This window comes from Cupressus sempervirens, chromosome 3 (genome assembly GCF_028749045.1).
Source record: "Cupressus sempervirens isolate cs-2001-9-10 chromosome 3, ASM2874904v1, whole genome shotgun sequence".
In the NCBI taxonomy this organism is placed as follows: Eukaryota; Viridiplantae; Streptophyta; class Pinopsida; order Cupressales; family Cupressaceae; genus Cupressus; species Cupressus sempervirens.
Window position 1 is genome coordinate 968,467,611 of NC_143120.1, and position 22,552 is coordinate 968,490,162.

General features: G+C 34.8%; 1 protein-coding gene across 2 annotated transcripts in view; it reads left to right on the forward strand.

Moving 5' to 3' along the window:
- The first annotated feature begins 297 nt into the window (after positions 1-297).
- The window catches only part of LOC149569968 (uncharacterized), a 187,066-nt gene continuing 164,811 nt past the window's right edge, over positions 298-22,552 (forward strand). For both annotated transcript variants that reach the window (XM_089822626.1, XM_089822627.1), the window contains exon 1: positions 298-1,021. In XM_089822626.1, the coding sequence (XP_089678752.1) occupies positions 638-1,021 (384 nt within the window). In that variant the 5' untranslated portion in view covers positions 298-637. The remainder of the gene's footprint in view (positions 1,022-22,552) is intronic.

Below are 22,552 nucleotides of genomic sequence, written 5' to 3' on the forward strand. Positions count from 1 at the left end.
GATAGTTCCCTTTTACACTATCCTAACTTTTTGTTATATGTAATGGCAACTACTAGTATTATCATGCTTATTATCATTATCATTATCATGCTTATTATCATTATCATTATCATGTTTATTACCATTATCATTATGGGCATCATTTATCATTATCATTATCATGCTTATTACCATTATCATTATGGGCATCATTATTATTGTCCTACTTTTTAAATTTTTAAACGGAGAGACCCATCCTCTATTAAGGAAAATAAAAACCATTGCATGATACTCTTGATTAATTCGAAACCTTCTCGGATTTTTTTGGGTAGCCCCCTTACGTAGGACCGTAGCTTTTAAATGTGGGTTATGATCCTTACGCCTCAACGGGTCGAGAAACGCTCTTGCTCTGGCTCCAGCGACCACACCAAGCGCTTGCTTAAACCGACAGAGATGGCCATTACACAAGGATAGAGAGCTCACTCGGAAGCTTCTGCAGATGATCTACATGACCAACTCCAAAAGCTCTTTGAAGCGAATCAGAAGTTTACCGACGAGACAACCAGCTTTAACAATGTCAGGCAATGTTTGGGGTTTGCATTTTGTGCTCTAATATCATTGCCTTTTTTCTAGCACGGACAGCTGCGTAGGTGAACAAATGGCGGAAAAGATTACCAAGTTCCTGCACTATGGAGCTTCACCTGCAGAAGTAGAGTCCGTGAGTCCGTCAACAGCCCAAGACTTTGCTCCCTCACTGGTTCTCTATGCTCTAGACAACCCTCCTATTGCACCGCATCTTCTTTTGCCTCTAGTTTCTAACCCTCGAACTCCCAAAGTTGTATCGTACGCGTCTCTCGACTTTGATGAAGTTCGTGAATCCGTGGCTTTAGCCGAAGATGATCAAGAGGCTGATAGTTATATTGAAGATGCAGGCCATATTAATGCGGATGATTCAGACGAAGGTTCTTGGGAAAAAGATTGGGGATTGTTGAATCGACATTGTCCTGAAGACGAATGCTTGAAATATGAAGCCGCCGATAAGGTACGCTTTAGTTCCTCTAATTGTTCGTGATAATACGTTATTTATTTTAAACATAGATGGGAGCTATGCAAATATACTGTGCTAATGCATGAAATGTTTTGTGCTTTCTTTACGTTTAAGTTGATCGGATCATCCTCTTCTTGAATTCTAGTGTTTGGTTGATAGGTGCTTGAATATTTGTTTCCGTAAATCGGAATACTCATGCTACACGCGTTTGTTATTTAAAAGTTGCCAGGGATTATTCTGTGAAACAAGGACTTGTACCAGGTTTAGGGTGTTGAGCCATGCTTTAACTTAGATTTGTTTTTTTGAATTCACTCAGGCTTTTTATGTTGATATGTGATCGGCAATGTCGCCTAACAATTGATTGACTAGAAATCACCAAGTATTCCACGCTTTCTCTGTTTTAGACACTATCGAACACTTGATAAGTATTTTCTACAACAAGTCAAATTTTGATATTGCTATCAGGTATTCAATTGTGTAGTTTTTGAGTCAAACTACCCATGTTTCATGAGTAGCGGTTCACCTGAAGCCATCTCTCACAAGAATGAATGAAAGACTTAGTACTTATTGTATCTATATGATGCCCATAGAGGTGAAGCACCAAGGCTTCCTGAGGCCTCCCCATCTTATTACTACTCCAGCTCAATCATGCTTAGCTACTAATTTTCCTCCATGGTTAAGCCCATTTTGCTTGCAACCCCATTTGCAAAACCTTTGACAAATGTTGTGCCTTATGAAGCATTCATTAGAAAGCCCCTTAAGCTCATCTATTGATAAGTAGGAGATATTTTCCACAATAAAATTGTGATATTACTATTAGGATTCAACTAAGTAGTTTTCGAGTTAAACTCATTGACCCATTTTTCATGAGTAGGGAACACTTAGAATGACAGACACACACACACACACACATGTGTGTGTGTAACATCCGGTTTTCCCAGGTCTAAATTAACAAATACCATACTCAAAGAAATACAGTTTTTACTTCGTTTCATAGGAAGACAGTTATATCATTCATGTTCATGTGAATAAGACTTACCGTTAAAATTAGTTAAACAAAATTTCTTAACTAAAAACTTGAAATACCATCAAATGAAATTACTACAGAGATTGAAAACCACATACCTTGGAAAACTGATATCGAAATCAAACTAGGGATGCCTTTGTAACCATTCGGGTTAGTCCACAAATACACTATAACAATTTCATATGATGACTATCATCTACAAACCGCTATCTTAAAATCAAATGATAATTACAAGTAAATACCACAATATGTTAAATTAGGGCATCACATACCACTGTATCAATTAGGGCATCATTTACCTTCGGTTCATTTAGGGCTTTTGATAGTGCTATCTCATTTAGGGCTTCCGCTACCACGGATTCAACTAGGGTTTCTGATACCACGGATTCAACTAGGGCTTCCGATACCACTATATCATTTAGGGTTCCAGTCATCTCTCAATCAATTAGGGCTTCATATTCCTTTTCCTTTGATTTCTTAACTGTGACAGTGTTTCAAGATTAGAAATATGCTTATATTCGATATTCATATAAATAAAAAGCAATCCATGATTCTATCTCTTATATCTAGGTGTAAAATAACAACAAAAATGAAATAACTCAATTTAATCTTACCTCATCATAAATAAAGGTGCTATTACCTGTTTTCCGTTTAACAATTGACTGTATAACTTATCTTCGTCCGACTCACGACTGGCATCTTAGTTAGGGAGAGGTGAAACATTGTTAGGGGCTTAACCACCCAACCTCGGACCACGACTTATCCTCACGCGATCTCTAACGAGAAAGGCCCTCCCTACTCGGAATAGGCAGGGGTCATCTTGCCACTCACTGGGCTTCTTGGTAATTAATTGACCATACGACTTGGTAGCAGGAGAATCACAATATAAGGAATATGCATGAGCTATTAATTAATTCTCATTAAAAATGATAAACGTTGTTCTATCACATTTGATAATGATTCATATTATTGATGATTCTTTTCTCTCACCTTATCACCCATCTTCTTGGCCACACAACCGAGTGAGTCCCAGGCATTCGGAATTCTCAGAGCAGACGACTCTGTCAATTATTCAAGATGATTACTTACATCCATCATTTCATATTCTGTGATTACATGATTATGTTCTTTAGAGATTTCAAAATTGATGTTTAATTAATTAAATAATCATAATTGATTTCTCTCTAACTCCACCTCTTGACCATTGATGGCATCATTGTCGATGAATTCCTTGGTGTTTGGACTTCATGATAATATTTACATTTTCAGTATGATGAATAAAAGATAGATTAGAAATAAATTTGGCAGGATCTTTAATTAATAGCTATCATTATTATTCCATCTTCGTTATCCATGGCTGTGAATTTCTATTAATTAACGATCAGCAGGAGACATGATTATCAGACCCTATGGATCTCGTCTAAAAAGCTATGTTTAAATATCTATCTGCAAATTAAGAAGTTGTATTAAAATATCTATCAGCATGTTTTATTTAGACTGTATATAACATCCAACAGTGTTAATCTTTAATTGGGAGAGATGAATAAAATTGAGCATAGGCTGGCATATCAAAAAGGAAGTAATGGATGTATCATGTCCATTAAGACAATTCTTACCAAAAATGTTCCAAAACATTTACATGAGCTGTGGATGATCATATCCGTTATCCCTATGTGAGTTTTAGCTAAGCTGTGACATATGAAACGACATTTCTCTTTCTCTTCTTATAATATAACTAAAATTAATACAGAGGCTTTCAAATATCCTGGTTCATTCAACTCTATATAAACTTAACATAATTACACTCGAGCCATTAATGAGTTGAATTGAATTTGAACTTCCACATTCCATCAAAAAGATGCTTCTAGAACAATAAAGACAAGAAGATCTGCAATTGGCACAACATTTGGTGATCCAGTTTCAGGATGCGCAATGTAGAGTTTGTAGTACAAGACTATTGCACAAATCAAATTTACGACGTACATAAGCAATTGCAAATAGAGCAAGAAAAGTAAAACACCTTACGTGACCCCTTTAAACAATTCCGAATGGTTTGTGCTTGGGAAAGACTCCAGATCACTCCAGGAAAGGTTCAGGCAGTAAAATAATTCAAAGTCTGAACTCGGTTGTTGGGTTACTGATAGCAATGAGTTTGAAGCCGAGAAGAAAAAGAATGCGTGATATGATTATGAGAGTCTAAGAAATAGAAACGAGCTTGACTTTACGGCTTCCTTCAGTTACAAGAAGCCATTTGAATACCTCAAAAAATTCAAATTAAAGATAAGAAAGAGAAGTTGGAAAGATTAAAACTCAAATTGCTAAATGTTTAAATCGATTAATTATGCCAAGTGCTATCAAAAAGAAAATAATATTAAATTGAAAAGAACAGGGGTGGAAAGTTGTAATTTGAAAATAATTCAAATATTATTAAAATCTTATATGTACTTATAAACATCACTTCATTATAATATAAAAATGCCAAAACATTTTTATATTTAAATGCACGTATATAAACAATTATTAAAAATAATATGACGAAAGATTATTTGAAAATCCTTTAAGATACGTTTTATATTTTAACTCAATTATTTTAATTTAAATTATTTATTAAATAACTCACGTGGGTCCCGCAGATGTATTTTGTTCCAAGTTGCTAGGTCTACCCATCTGCCCAGTGATGGTGATGCTCCTGCCTAATTCTTTTCTGACAATACTTCCACCCCTTCGACATGCTTCCTGCAAGGAATTTCTCCGTGATTAAATTATAAATTATTTAATCATAAATAATCATAATAGTTAACCTTCATCTCAATTCCTTGGATTCGTGATTAACGATCAACTAACATGTCATCTTCACTTGAAATCATAACGACTAACTATCTTACCATTTCGCCAGATTATAACAAATTAAACTGCCAACTGACTTCATGTGAACCTCAACGGCCATATTTCAAGCTAGGTAAAAAATTGGGATGTAACAATATGTACATATATATTATTACCATATTCTTAATCATGATAATAAGCAAATGTTATTGATATATTATTGCCATATTCTTAATCATGATAATAAGATATATATATATATATATATATATATATTTTTTTTTTTAATCATGATAATAAGCAAATGTTATTGATAATAAATGAGAATTACAGAGACATGTCTCTACGGAGACATGCCTCTTAATATATATATATATATATATATATATATATATATATATATATATATGCATTGAGAAGGTAAGTTGAAACATATAAAATCTATAAGTGCCATTATAAGTTACACTAGATCAATAAGCTGGGATCTTTAACATGGTATCAGAGCTAGGTTGATTAATAATTACATTCCATGATCCTTTCTTCATTATTGTTGATGATGATGCAGATGCTTATGGTGTAATTCCATCGAATGCATAATATGTCGATGCAGTCTTCAATGGCGAACTAATCTGGAATGTCACTTAGTTCTTGGTATTGAACATTGTATGGCCTTTTGGAATTATATTGGATCAGATTCTTTATTAAGGTGAATATTCTGCAATGAATTGAGTTGGTGATATCCATTAGGATCTATCACTGATATATATCCATCGTGTCTCTCTTTGAAATTACAAGGATGTGATCAACTGACTGTTCATGAGGGTGGAGCTGAGACCATTTCATATAGGACAGTGTGTGCATCTTTCATCTTACATATCTTTACTTTTCTTATTTAAAACTTTGGCTTTGATCATTTTTGTAGAACTCTTTTCAAACTAGTATGTAGAGGTAAGTTAGCACAGAAAAAATCAATATAGAAGTGACCGGTCAAGTGGATTTTATGAGAATAAAAATTGGTCAAAGAAACCCAAAATTTGTGGAAAAAATGCCAACGAGTTGGTGATGATAAATGCCTTACAGAGAAAAGGAAAAAGGGAAGTCAATATTTCTGGAATCTCTAAATATGAATGATTTTTTTAATTCCATGTCACAAGGAACTGTGATAAATTTGACGATTGCAGATATGAGTTGCAGAAATTGGTTATGATCGCCTTATCATTGATTACACTCAGTACAATTGTCGCAGTGTCAGCTAGGACTTGTAATACATCAAATAAACAATTGTTTGGTAGTAGGCTCCTTTGTGCAGAGGAATGCTAATTGGAGGAAGAGGATCGAGTACTGAAACCGATGATTCTACAGATAGAGTTTGTAACACAAAATTACACAAAAATTCATTTCTATGTTTGGATGTTGTATATCCATTTCCAATTGTGTTACAAATCTATTTATCCTCACAAGATCCTTTCATCCATGATTCTTTTTTTACTGTGAATAGTGTGGCAAGTTGAATGTGCAGATGTCTGGACTACCACTCTATGAGAATGACCTCTAATGAAATAATTATATAAGATTTTGGAAGCATCTTATTAGTGGTGATATCTTTAGCCTGATTGGATGCCGATGGAATTGTTGAAGTTATTAATTGAATACGACTCTAAATATGAATTCTCATTGTTGAACACAAAACCCGCAATTCCCTTCATTTGGTACCATTTCTTAATTTATAATTGGAAGAATGATATATCATGTTGTGAGATTTGTAGTATGTGTTAACATGGCTCTTCATATTGCATTGCTTCTTTGAAGAAATGAACAGACGTCAGATTCCTTAATGATCTAGAATGTTGAGGGAATGATTATATTCAAATTGGAGAGAGGGGAGCTTGCCCCTGTTGTCGTTAAGGTTGAGGACTGAGTTTAGTGGAATAATTTGTTAGAGGGCTGTAATATCTGCCAATAAAGAGATAAGTATTACATACCCTTGTATAATGTTCATGAATCTCTTGTGCAGTTAATTTATGGTATAACACTGGAATATAAAATCTTGTATGCTTCTACTTTTAGGATGGATCAAGAAGCATAAGAGATTGCATTCAAGGGAGAATAAACTTGATGCTTAGCTAATCTTTTGCTTGTATCCATGTATCTACTATAAAAGTTATTTGCCTTGATCTTTTCTTTTCTCTCGGGGGATGTTCAATCAACTTTTGATGATCTTGGTCATATTAATTCAGAGGGAGTAGACCATGTCAAGATGGATTCTCCAGTGATCAAGAAACTGTAGCAGTCAGAGGACTATGAATCATAAATGTTATCTCATGACTATTTTGGGCCTTGTGGGCATCATGAGGAAGTGACGATTTCCAAATGATTCTCTTGTGTTTGTAGAAGTTATTGAAAGATCTTTCAATAACTTAACCTTATATTATGATGGACATCTTATGATGTCTAAGCATATCATAATAGATTATTTCTTGCATGGTGGATTAAGTTCGTTAAACAGACCATGAATGTTCCTATGGTAAGTATCATTGAGGATATGTATGCACATACCTTATGAACATTTTTGAGTACTTGGTGAATGTTATGCAACTTGATGTTTAGGAGGCCATTATTAGAGTACTTGGTGAATATCATGTGACTTGATGTTCAGGGGGCCATTACTTAGAGTACTTGGTGAATATCTTGCAACTTGATTTTATAGAGGCCATTACTCATTACTCATAGAATACTTGGTGAATGTCATGTTACTTGACATTCAGGAGGCCAATACTCTCGATATCATGAGATGATATCTAAATGGTGGATATCTTCTAATCGAAGATATCCTTAAAATTGCCATTCTTGATATTACGTTGAGGTAATATCTGTTCATGCATTTATCCTCCCTAACTAAGAGGGAGAGTTAATGGTATTTTAGTTTCAGCTGGATAAAACTATATTATATTAGTTATTATCATATTCTTAATCATGATAATAAGCAAATGTTGTTGATAATTAATGAGAGATAGAGACATGCCTCTTAATATCATATTGAAGTTAAAACACACAAGAAATCTATAAGTGCTATTACAAGTTACAATATTATATATATATATATATATATATATATATATATATTAGCTATTATTATATTCTTAATCATGATAATAAGCAAATGTTATTGATAACTAATGAGAGATAAAGAGACATGCCTCTTAATATCATATACATATGCATTGAGAAGGTAACTTGAAGGTAAAACACAAAAGAAATCTATAAGTGCCATTACAAGTTACAATAGATCAATAACCTGTGATCTTTAGCAAACACATCAAAATAGACTATTTATGACCTTTTACATCATTGTTACCTTTTCATGGGTTTTCTTACTTGATTTGACCCTCGAGACCTACTCAGGACCTTGTTGCTCAAATTGGCAACGTGTTACAATTCAATGACATAATTTTACATAAAGTCTTATTTAGACTCAAAATGTGTTCAAATGAACTTAATTGTAACAACTTAATTATAAAGGACTAATAACCTTAAGTTATTCTTTCTTTTACCGAATAGAAGGAAACAAACTACCTTGCACAAGAAACAAAAAATGACCAATTAACTGCTAAATCATAACTGCATTCTTATGAAAAGATTTAAACTATCAACTGAAGAATTCAAACTACTTTTAAAAAAGAATGATTTCAATAGAATAGATTAACTATCTCTACTTACATGAATAAAAAAAATTATATCTAATAGTCATATCTTAACTACCAATTCATATGAATAGGAAAGTAATTGCATAGGATATACAGATGATGCTGAAGTTGAGATATAGATGCAACTAAAAGAAAACAAAGGAATACTAACAAGGTTAAGATCGTATCACATCAAGAGGAGTACAAACGTGTTTGTTTGTGCAAGCTTAGGCATTTGGTGGAGAGGAAAAGCATTGACAGAGGCTTAACCTCCCAACCACGGACCTAGTGTAATCCCCACTCATTCTCTACCAAGAATGGCCCTACCCTGCATGAGATAATGCTTGTGTACACCATCTCGTCCCACCACCTGAGCAACTTGGTGTTAGAGTTGTCAGCTACATAGCTGACTAGACTATGGGTACCTCCCAACAGACTATCCATTCAAGTATGAGTTATCTTGACCTTTGGTGATCATAGCAACATTATTCACCACTAAACCTATCCTGGCCAACGATTTCCAAAGGACACTATGGGCCTGATCACCCATCACTCGACTTGACAGATATAACTAACATCGAGTTCCCACTATGGGCTGACTAGATTCTAGTTATATTATTTTTCATAGTTTTGATTCATCTTTCTGATTTTGTAGGTTTATTATTTTGTTCAATCCATATGGACTACACCACTTATCTCAACCATCCTTGGCTATCCTTGATGATTTTTGGTGTGATTTTCCAATTTGCATTATATAGTATTCAATCATGTAAAATAATTTCTTTCTGTACCCATAATTAAAAAAAGGTAGGAAAGACTATGATTTCCGTGTGGCCAATTTTATTTTCAGCCATGGACAAGCTTCCATAAATCTCAGGGACATATACTTTTAATGCCATTGTATTTGGAAGTATATTTGGCATGATCAATTGGTTCTTCTTGAAAGTTGACACAATAAAAAAAAGTTTTTGAAAAACATTACATAACAAAGGAATTATCAACCTATGTTGCTCTTGGTATGATTGGTATAATAGTTCCATTATGGTTCATATGAACTTTTCATATTGCAAACAAAGGTCTAACTGGATTGTCTTTGAGTATGCTATGAAAGGTAAGCTAATATATATTGTTATGACAACAAATAAACAATCTCAAAGGAATACAATCTGAATAAGGAACCTTTGATTTGAAATTCACTTGCTCTTCTAACTTGGCTTAGTCGATAATCAACGATCTTCAATGAGCTCGCTTAACTGGTGTCTCAGTTGTTACGTTGCAAAGGCATGAATTTTGTTTGAAAAGCTCTATTTACGTTTACAGATGTGGCTAATATAATGAGTGAGTTGCCGTCCCACAATGAACAACTACGATTGGTAATACTAATGGCAGATTGCTTTGGTTGATAGAAATAAAGCTCTTGCCGAGGAAGAAAAACCTTGTGGTATGAGAGAAGATATCTTTTTTTTTTCCTTCACCAACATGGGTACGAAAAGAGCAAAAAATTGAGTTATGATTTGTGAGAAAAGGAGAGGTGTTGGAGGCATGCAACTATGAGTTATAATCATGGTCAATGGAACAAACAATATTGGAAGAAATATAAAAGGCCTAAATAATAAAAGAATTGTAAAAGGCTGATAGACTTTTTCATGAGTTAAAATTAAATTTGATATGGAAATTGAATCTTTACCCATACTATTATATAAATAATACTTATGTTATTTAGGTATACTTGTAACTATTATTTTGTCTACATACATACATACAGACATATACACACACACACACACACACACACACACACACACACGTTATATAAAAAATTAAAAGTATATACATATATTTGTATATATTTTTAATATGTACAAATATATATAAATACCAAGGTTATTACTTATATAATATAATGCATCCAACATCAGGTTATGTAGGGCATCCATATTCCAATTTAAATGTAACAAGTTTATTTCATTTATTATTCATATGAATATATATACATACTATATATACACACACATACATACATACATACATCTTTAATTTAGATGGCCTAGTCAGCTCAAAGTGGGAACTTGGTATTATTTAGTCTGCCCTAGTTTGTTTTCCCTAGCCAAGGTGGTTTGGATGAATATCTAATTAACTCAGTGCTAGGTTGGTGTTCGTGCCCTAACCCCTCTCTATCAATGCTTCCCCCCTTCATTGCACACCTGCATAGAAAATAACATATTGAAAATATACTTCAAATAAACTCTAATGCAGATAATATAATCATAACAAATAACCATCTTAACCAACCATTTCCAATTCACATGAAATAATAACGATAACCAAATTAACCAACCATTTCTAACTCACATGAATCATAACGGCTATATAGAATATTTTAAAATTAAAATAATATATGGGATGTAACATAATAAGTATATAAAAATAACAATCATAACAATTACATAAGAGCTGCTATAATGTCTCAAAATTATCAATTTAGATCACAATATAATAGTATCATTCTAAAGTTCATATTTTTAGAAAAGATGGGCAATTTTTTGTAAGATTTCATCATAATCTTCCCAAGTAGCATTCTCCTTAGCATATTGGTCCCATTGGAACTTGCACTATGTTATATCCCTATTTTGTAAGCATAGCTTACATACCTTGAGTATTTTGAGTTGTTCTATACCCTAGATCTTGTATGCAAGAAATCCCAGTCAATGATATGCTCATCATTGACTATATATTTCTTAAGATAAGACAGGTGAAACACATTATGCATCCAAGCAAGGGTTGGAGGTAGAGCAATTTTGTAGGCTACATTGTTTGACAACTTCCAACACTTCAGAGGGTTCCACATATCTTGGGACCAACCTAGTATTTCTACCAAATTTGATAGCACTTTTATGTGGTTTGACTTTGAGAATCAAATTCTCTTGAAGTTCTTTTAGCATCTGTATAGATCTTCTGGCTTTCATTCGCCTCCTTCAACCTTTGATGGATTTGAACTATCTGATCTTCCATTTCTAAGAGCATTTCAGGACCAACAATTATTTCATCCTCAATCCTATTCCAACTTACAGGGGTTTTACATTTTCATCCGTATAGGGCCTCAAATGGTGCTATCTTAATATTAGACTGATATGGGTTATTATAAGATAACCATAGTCCTCTTTTGACCCACACATCGGGGACTTGGGGACTCCGTTCCTTCGTCCCTAGCAGCGCCACCACATTCCACCACCTCGGCCGAGTATGGGGGCACGTCTCGGTGTTAACTATTTGCTAATTTGATTATTTATGTTAAATGTTTGATGTTCCAATTCAATGCAATGTTCAAGTATTTACTCTTTTACATCTTTATATCTTGTATTGCAATACCTCTTTACATAAGAAGCATTTTAAGTACCATATGTATAGTATATACAACCTCGTCGATCCCTCGCCGTTCCCTTGCTGTCCCCAAATTAAGGCCCCTCTGTCCTCCCGTCTCAGAAACTTGTCTCCCCCTTCCCTCGTCCCCCTATCCCGCAGGGCGGTGTAACTATGAAGAAAACTCTACCAAGGGAAGATGCATTTCCCAACAGTACTGCTGATCCAAACAAGATACCCTTAAAAGATCTTCTAACACCTTGTTTACCCTCTTTGTCTTCTCGTCAGTTCTTGTATGGTAGGCTGAACTGATATTCAATTTTGTTTCCGGGCAAAAACAAAGTTTGCTAAAATCTAGATGTCATTCTAGCATCTCTATCTGAGATAATATTCTTTGAAACCCCATGAAGTCTGAAAATTCCTCTTATGAATTTATGAGCAATTTCTGGTGCTCTATCTGTTAAATTCCCTAGAATAAATGAACTACTTTGTAAGTTGGTCCACTACCACAAGAATAGTGTTATGCCATGTTTCTAGTCACGGGTAACCCTTGTATGAAATTTATGCTAATTATTTGCCATTTCCATTCTGGAATTTCATTTGGATGTAGCAACCCTGCTGGATACCTGTGTTCAGTTTTGATCCGTTGATATTTAATACAACTCGCAAAAAATTCGGTTGCTTCTTGCTTCATACCCTTCCTAAAGTATAATGGTTTTATATCAGCTAACATTTTGTTGCCCTAGGATGTCCTGAATAAGGAGCAACATGGGCTTTCCTCAAAATCATTTTGCGGATTTCAGAATTCTTAGGTATACACATTCTCCCCTTATTAGCTTAAGATCCCACCTACTTCTAGTTAGTAGCCTTTGTATTTGACGTCACATGGATCATTTTGGAGGGCTAGACATACTTGTTTATAGAAATCATCCCTTGGTAATTTTTGAAGCACCCGTTCCTTAAGTCTAGTGTTTATTGTTATTATGGTAGAAATGTGTCTTCGCCTACTCAAGGCGTCAGCTACCCAGTTTTCCTTTCCTTTGATATAGTTGATTTCAAAATCATAGTCTGCTAGAATTTCCAACCATCTTCTTTGGCGAGCATTCAGATTGGGTTGAGTGAATATATACTTCAATCTATGATGATCTGATACTAGTTCTAACGGTTTCCCTATCAAATAGTGTCTTCACATTTGTAGAGCATGAATAATGGCTGCCAATTCTAAATCGCAGAGTGCATAATTTTTCTCATAGTTCTTCAATTTTCTGGACTCTTAGGCAATAACTTGACTTGTGGACGTAATGAGATTCTAGCTATCTTTGGAGGAGCAGATTGAGCATCCATGCTTAAGATGATGCACGCTGAAATAGGGTGGCCCCAGGCCCCCCAAAATGAACATTGATCCTTTCCTCTATCAAACACATAATTCTGATCATGTAACACTTTGAACTTGCTGATCGTGGCATGCTTTTTTGTTTCTGCTTCATAAATGTCATCTTTGATATCCAACTTTTGTTTAGCCTTTAGGAAGTCATCAAGTGCTTTGTGGTCTTTGCTGAATAGAGGATTGCTATGCATCTGTTCGGTCATACCAGCATCTAGATCAATCTTCTTTGCTTGATCATCCCTTTGTACATAACATGCCCCACTTTCATACTGTAGATATTGTTTATCTCCATAAGAAGATTTCAAAGATAGTCCATATTTAGGAATAGTTACCTCTCTCTCATCAAGAATCTGACCAGATAGGACATTTGGAAAGTTTTCAGAACTATGCTCATATGATTTCACTTCATCTTCACATATTTGGTGCACACTTGGTTCATAGGATGAATTAAGGGATGTCTCATTTTTTGAATAAACCTTCCCATGCATATTTTGAGTTTCAACACCTTCATGCTCCTCATTAGGCCTGCTATCTTCATCTTGATGCTGATGGATTTGATTGCATAGAAATTCTTCTTCAAATAATGGATTTAAGAACACAGAAAACTCAAACACATCTTCATCTGCTTCTTCATCAAACAAGGGATTCAAGAACATAGAAAATTTAGACATACTATTATGAGAGCTTTCATTTGGATCATCAGATTTTTGATCACTAAGACTGATATCTTCATTATCTCGTGAAACTTCCTCCTATTCATACATTGTATGTAGTTCTATTTCATCTTCATACCATCTCCTTCATCCAGTCCCCCTTGAGAATGCACTGATCCATCAACTTGCTCACCATGGTGAATTGAGAAAAAATTTGGACTTTTCGCTTAACATGTTTATGATATAACAGATCTATCAAGGTTGAAATTTCTTTCACACTAAGAGAATCTTCTTCCTCTTTTTTGCATTCACTGATATTTGCTGCTATACAAGTATCATCATAATCGGATTCCTCCTCATATTGTCTACAAATTTTTGCTCCATTCAAGTTTGAAACATCATTTGACTCGTGTTACTTCAGTCTTGCATTCATTCTTTTCTGCAACCAATTCATTATCCATAAGTTTGAGAAAGATAAGGAAATGATGATCATATAAGAGACCTAGTTCTCACATTTTGTTAAGAAGATTAGAGGATGGAAGCTTGCATTCCAAAGGTATTTCTTGATAGGCATTAAACATTCCCATGAAGAATTGTACTGTAGATTCTTCTTCTTGTTTTTCTAAGTTCGAAAATGCATCCAAAGGATATATATAACTTGAACTTTCACCCTCTTCTTTTAATATTTGAAAGAGAAGCTTCAAATCCAGGTCATCTGGCAAGATTCCCAACTCATGAATTTTTCTTATGAATTCCATGCGTGGAGGCATGATGTCTGAAGGTACTTCCCGAAAAATATTCATCATCCTAATAAATAAATGTGCTGCAGATTCGCCTTCATATCTTTCCAAATTGAAAAATGCATCTAAGGGGTGTATGTGTGCTCCCTCCATGGTGTAACATAGATCCCCTTCTTGCTCATAATACATATTCTCCATAGTACATGATCAAATCATTTCTTGAGTCTTTTTCCTCAACAAAGCTACCAACTGAAATATTATTGCATAGAGTCACCACCTCTTTCGATGAATGTATTGATTGTGTTTATCTTACAGGTTCTCACTTCCAATAGAGTATGCTTCAAATCAACTGATAGAATTGCTTTCTGATCTGTGAAATTTGAAACTCTAGGCAACTTCACAATACTTATTGTGAGCAACTCTCCCCAATAGAGTCGCCAATTTGTTGGTTTCCAAAACCACAAATTGGAAATCCAAGAGCTTGCCAATTCTCCAAGAGTATTCCACAATCAGTTCTGGCCAATGAACGAAAATCACCTTGATTCCCTTGCACTTTAGGCTTCGCTATACCTAGGCAGGTAGACCTTCACCTCAAACGTTGACTGCTTGATTCAAGGCTTTTCTATAGCGAATTTAAGCTTTGTGAGTTCTCCGGTTGGCAAGGTCTTCAAACTCAATCAAAATGAAATTGAATGCTGAATATTTGAATCAAATGTTTTGTATAAATTATGTCGATAATGGATTTAATGCTTGTAAGAAGGAAGATATAGATTTTCCGACTTACATAATAAAAAGACCAGTGCCTCTACTCATCCGGGCAACAGAGTGGACTACAATGAAGACTAACACGTACAACTTTATAAAGTTCTATGCACTTGAACTATAAACAATATAATAATCAAGATTTGACAGATCAAGTATAGATACACAATAAACTAGTCCAGAATGCACTTTAACTCCCAAGGTAGGGAGAAATTGGATATAGACACGAAAACAATTCAATATTTCACTATATCTATATTGATCGAGTTTAAAATGCCATAAATGACCCTGTCCACTTATCTAACATTTAAATTGTTTATGAAATTTTAAAAAATGATTATAAAGGATGAATCAACTGCAGTTTAATCTCCATGCGTTTAATAAAAATAAACGAAGGGCCTTTTATTTTATCATTATAATATTTGAATTCATATGAGAAAGCCATATTTTTGGTCCTTATTCCTCCTTACAAGTGAATGTAAAATACTTTTTCTTCCAAAGCTTTTTTTTTTTTGAATCTGTCTTCTTATGTCTCTTATTTATAGAAGAGTAAAAAGGTGCAAGATTGCCTCTAAGAAACATGCTACTTCATAACATATAAGCAATTATTGTTACATAACGTAAGCTTCCAAACTAAATTTGAATCTTGCTTTAAGACCCAAAACTTAGATGTTTAATTTTCAATCATCCTTATCATCGAGCAACAACACTATTTGAATGTGGACATAATCGAAGTTCCATTTAAATAAAAATAGACGGTATTGGAGATAGTAATTTGTGGAGCACTCCTGAAAGTATCAGTAGCAAAGTTAATCCCCATCCCAAACATATTTTGTTTACTCGAGGGCAGAAGCTCAAAGCCCTTCTTAATTTTTTCTTGAATAGCTTGGTCCCTAGTTCCATCAAACAAGCAACGGGAAAGAAGTCAGATTGCGGAGGTCCTTCTAAAAACTTGATTTGCAAACGTATATTAAAAACCCTTTTGATTTAAGTTACAATAAGAATAATTCCATATTTTGGCTAGTTCTCGGCATCATCATTTTTATAAATTAGAATAATAAATTATGTAATGAACTAGCTTGACCCCTTTCCTACATTAAATAAAACGACACCAGAGATTTGGTTTCAGCTACAACAAATTAGCCGGTAAATAAATTAAATCATTAAAAATCCATAGATACAATTAACTCAACATTTTAATTTAATATTTTCTATTACAATTGCGGAACCCTAAGTGCACAAACTTCAGTGTTCTAGTCACAAAATGTCTTATGAGTCTGGATTTACCAACATTTACTGGAGGGATAATGATAACACAATGATATAAATATGTCATCCATATAGGGATGACACTGACTTAGCATGAAAGGTCAAGGCCACTATCTCCTTGTGCCACTACTGAGGATATAGGTACACACTCAAATTTTGTAACTCAAGGATGCTTGTCCTTGGTACCTGTTTAGTAAACAAGCAAACATCAAGTGCAGATGCTTAATATATAAATAGCCGAAGCACTTACAAACACATAGTCACGGTTGAAGGAGTATGGAACACCATGTAGATCTCGCAAGCAAGTTATAATGGCTTTGTTCCCACTTCGCACTAGCACCAATGGGTAACAATGCATACTAGTGGTACAGTGCAGTATGACAACATATAATCACTTGATATTGAAATTAGATTAAAACATTAAATAATCATTTACGGCCATATGAGCATATATCTACTCAAAGTAAATGACAGATATTCACAGCACCAAGGCGTAATAATAATGAGTCCACTACATCCATCCGATATAAATATAATCCGTAATCTAAGTCCAAATAAAAAATAACCAGATATCATGATAAAGTATCATGTCACATAACTAGCATCATCATGCAGATATGATCAAACCAAATAGCAACATAATCTAACATCTAACAACTATGATATTGATAATCAAAATAATATTAGTCATTGAAGCATCTCATCATGAAGATAAACAAGTAATATTAAAGAAAGTATCTCTTGGGTCAGAATAGTTGAGCTTGGAGCATTTGAGTGATTTTGTTTTAGCTGGAGGAGCTGAGTTTCAACACTCAGAGTAAAGGGATACACTGGGTCAAAGGGAATCTCATTGACAAGAGCGAGCAGAGGAAGATATACCAAACAGGAGATATGAGAAGGCTTCGGTCTTTCATAGATAGCATAACTAACTTTTCAGTCATAGTAGCTGTAAAGGAACAGAAAACAGTGATTGGAGAAAGAGAAAACTCTGAGGAGCAAATCATGGGAAGGCTGACCATATAGTACAATGATTTTATACCTGTTCATACCTCCATCGAAGAGAACAATTTTTGCCTTTGTGTTTCTCTCATATTATTACTTTAAATACTTATTGGGCCATCTCTCCAATAAAATGATCTTTCATGAGCAGAGCAAGAAGTGGTGACATATATTCCTCTAGCTTGACTCATCAATATAATACACAGAATAAAAAACAACAAAGAAGCAAACTTACCCCACTTCAATTTCTGGGATGAGCTTGACTCACCATTTTAATACAAAGAGAATTAAAAACAGCAAAGAAGCAAACCTACCCCACTTCAATTTCTGAGATGCTTCTTCAAGGAGAATGGGCTGAGAATTTTTCCATTCTTAAGGAAAAAAGATTAAAATTGACGGTTAGTGCTCATCAGTGTCAGAATCAGCATAGAAAGTAGAGGTTTGCTAGATGATTTATTGATAAATGTTGTGAGGTTTTCACACCATCACCCCAAAATTTTTGGGGTCCCCCTTTTTTGGGCAAGCCTTGGCAATTTTTGCGGATTTTGGGATTTTTTTGTTTGCCCGAGCAAGATTTGGAGTTGTCCAAAGGTTTCCACCCTTTTAGAGTCAATAAAAAAATGAGATTTATGACCATGAAAATATAAATGGCAATTGCTTAGCTGTTGTAAATATTTCACAATTACCTTCAGATTTGTAAGGATTTGTTACAGAAGATAGAAGATTGAAGAAAGAATTCTGCCAGTGGAAAATTCTTTAAATTTTATATTTGAAAGGGAATTATGAATTCGGTTGTTAAGAGCCTGAGAAGATTTCAAAACACGGGATGTATAGAAATTTAAAGCCAGAAGAGAGCCTCTCGTGCAAACAATCTGGAAGTTTCAGTAGTGTATTTGCTGAAACTAATGGAGATGCTCCATATCCAAATTGTGTGTCTGCAATATAATACGTACAGGTCAGAGAATAATTATGAATCTGTTGTTTATTATCATTGAGAGCTCAAATAAGCAGACCCCATTGCTAGCATCCTCTGTATATCTCATGTTCTTGGGCTTCAGAAGTAGTCTTCTAGATTCTTAAATGCAAGCAATTGCTGAAGTCAAAATGTCTGATGGGGACATATGAAGATCAGTTTAGAGGAGTATTGAACTTCCCTATTCGCAAGTCAACACACACGTGGAACATGGACCAATAACCAGGGGCAGTGGAACACATACTGAAATTAAAAGATAAGTCATTGGAGGAGTGCATGAACCGAGTGAAGTCTGTGTGTGTATTGAAGGCTTCCATCAAAACGTTTTTGACAGGAGCAAATAAAGAGCGAGAATGGATACCAAGTCACGGCACTGGTAATGCGGTAATAAATAGATGTGCGTATATTTTTTGCAATAAACTGTCTGAGGAAATGCGGCACCTAGTTTTCAGAAGGAATCACGTATCCTTAATAAGAAGCACTTGGGCATTACCCACAGAATGAAATGACCACGATAAAGCCATAACAGTAAAAGTATGAAGTCTTCGACAGTGTTAGGAAGTAATAAAGGTAATATGGTAATGCTCCAGTGTGGGCTTGTCTTTGAACTAATATAATTATCGGGCCCTAAGCTATGTATAAACAATACCGATTAACTAAACATACAACTTATGTATTTTGATGCAAAGGGCAGATTAGTTCCTATTTTGAAGAGGTACGATTTGTCTGAAGGAATATGTCATTAGATTTGAAAAGTCATGAGTAGGATATATAAGAAGAATGATTCATTTGTAAAAAAATAAAATAGAAATATCCGAATGCTATATATTCTCTCAAAGCATTTTTTATATTTATATATTTTGTAAGGAGGAATAAGGGCTAAATATGGCTTCATAATGTAAATTCCATTATTTTATTTTTAAAATAAAATAAAATGTCTTTTGTTTATTTTTGAATGGCGTGGAGATTTAAACTGTAGGCAAATCACCCTTTGTAATTAATTTTTGGAATTCTGTATACAATTTTGATATCAGATAAGTGGACATGATCAATTAGCATTTTAAATTTGATCATCATAGGTGTTGTGAAATATTAAATTGTTTCCATACCTCTGTCCAGTTTGTCTCCTTATTCGCGGAGTTAAAATTCAATTTGGATTGATTTAAGATTGCATTATAATTGGTCTGTTGCATCTGGATTAATCAAAATTGTTGGCAGTATAAGTGCATTGAACATTATGAAGTTGTACGTGAAAGTTCACCGAAGTTGACTCTATCCCCCGGATTAACAAAGCACTGGTCTTTTGTTATTTAAGTCAGAAAATTCAAAATATCCTTCTTACAAAAAATCAAATTCATTATTATTAAAATTTTATCCAAATACTCAACATCTAGTTTCATTCTGATTGAGTTCTAAGACCTTGCCAACCGAGGAACTCACAAAGTTTAAATTCGCTATAGAAAACCCTTGAGTTGAGTAGTCAGTGTTCAAGGTGAAGGTCTACTCGCTTGGGTGTTGCGGAGCTTGAAGTGCAAGGGAATCTAAGTGATTTGCGTTCGTTGGCCAAAATTTGATTGAGAGATCCTACCGAAGAAGTGGCAGGCTCTTGGATTTCCAATTTGCGGTTTTGGGAACTAACAGGCCCACTTGGAGAGGCAAAAAGTTTGGTATAAGAGGGGCTTCCCCCCTCTTATTTCCTCATTCATTCTTTCCTTCTCTTGCAAGTTGGAGCGATTTTCTTCTAGTGAGCGAATTTTCAGCTAAGGTGATTTTTTTTGGGGCCTGAATTTTTCCTTTCAAGTTGGGCAATTTCTGCCCTAGGTTGAATTTGTGGTGAAAAGGCCTGATTTTTGCAAGATTGGCAACGATTTTGAAGTTTGATTTTTCCTCCAAGGGCTGTGATTTTCTTCTTCAGCTTTGGCGATTTTATTTGGTGAATTGGCAAGGCAATTTAAGGTCAAAATTCAGTGGCATGAGCAGATTTTGCAAGGTTGGTGAATTCTGATTTTTGCTAGGGCATCATATTTTGTGAAGGGACTGAAATTTTTGAGATCTGATTTGAATTCGAAGAGGCCCAGTTATTAGTAAAGGCAGATTTAAGGTAAAATTCTCATTCATTTTTAGAGGTGAAGATTGGTTTTAAAGGTGGATTCTATTCCTTGTTCTTGCTTGGTTCGTTTCCCTTATCTTCTTCTTGCACTATTCATCTACCATTTCATCATTTCCATTGATAGGCTGAAGTTGGGAGATATTAGTGTAGATTTCATGATATAGGACACTTGGACAGGCAGAAATAAGCTAGACTGCCCTAGGATTGAAGTTTGGAGATTGATAAGTTTAGTCCATTATAAGGTAACGAAGAGGCATAAATAAGTGGTAGTCCCATCCCTAGGAAAAAGTTTGGAGATTGATAAGTGTAGAGATAGGACTTGGAGAGGCATAAATAAGCTAGATTCCATCGATAGAAAGAAGGTTGGAGATTAATAAATGTAGTCCATATCATTTAGAACGAAGGGGTAGAAATAAGTTTTTAGGATGGTAGGTGTTAGTGCAAGCAAGAACTCAAAGGGAACAAATACCGAAAAAGACAAGGAAGACATGATGGCTAAGACCACCTTCTTCTCGAAAGTGAGGTGAATAAGTGATACCAATATCAGCACGGTGAACATGGTACAGTTGAAGGATAGATTGAAGGAAGGACAATCCCTCATGGCAAATAAAATCTACAAGAACGAAATTGTACACGTGGCGGCTTTCCCTCCTACCTTGCCTTGTTCAAAATTGGTAATGGAATGTGCATCACGGTTTGATATTGTGACCGAGTCCATCTTTTTTGATGAAGGGAAGAGAGTGTTGGCTAAAATCAGTGGACAAGTGATCGAAGAAGTATTCAATATTCCCCAATATAGAGGCATGACAGTGGTAACGATGGACCAAATGACCAAGTTCTTTCAGGATAACCAGGAGGCCTACTTCATTCATCTAAAGTAGAATTGGTGACACGAAGGCAAGAAGGGAGTTACCAAGTCGTCAAAGCTCACCCAGTCAGATTTCAAGTTGGAGTATGGTGAATTTATTGTGTTTCTCCGCCGAATCATGGGCATGGCTCAAGGTATGCAATTCGAGAACTAGATGTACTATTTTATTGATGAAATTGAAAATGGAAAGAGAAAATTTGATTGGGCTAGAATTATAAGTGAGAATTTAGAGTTGCAACTTAGGACAATGCAAAATCAAAAACAATTCTATATGGGATCCTATCTTTTCTATTTGATTGCGAGACTATATGAAAATCCTGGACTTAAGGCCTTAGGAGTGATTGACAATGGGCCAGGGCAATGTTTGGTGCATGAGTGCTATCCACAACTTCATTTACACAACACCAAATATTATAAGATGTTTTATGATGCCTTTGCCACGAAGATGGTAAGGATATTGCATGAGACACTTGCTAGAAGGCTCTCAATGAAAGCGGAAGTAAAAGTTAAGAAGTATGGGAGTTGGTTCATCAATCTCCGCAATTCACATATATCAGAGTAGTAGGAAGTATGGTTTGTCCCAAGAGACTTCCAAGGTACCCACCTGACAGGATAATTTTGATGGAGTTGGCTAGGCAACTCGAGCATTATGACAAGATGATAAAACTTAAGGATGAGACAGGGATCACCTTCTTATTTGGAATAGGCAATGATACTTGGCCCAATCTTGTCGCCTTTGTAGCTGCGGAGAAAGAGCTAGAGCGATATCAGCTAGGATGGTATAGAGCAAGACAAGGATTCGATCCTAATGGTCTTATTAAGGCATCTCACGAAACACATTCAAACATATTCCTACTATAGAAGATTT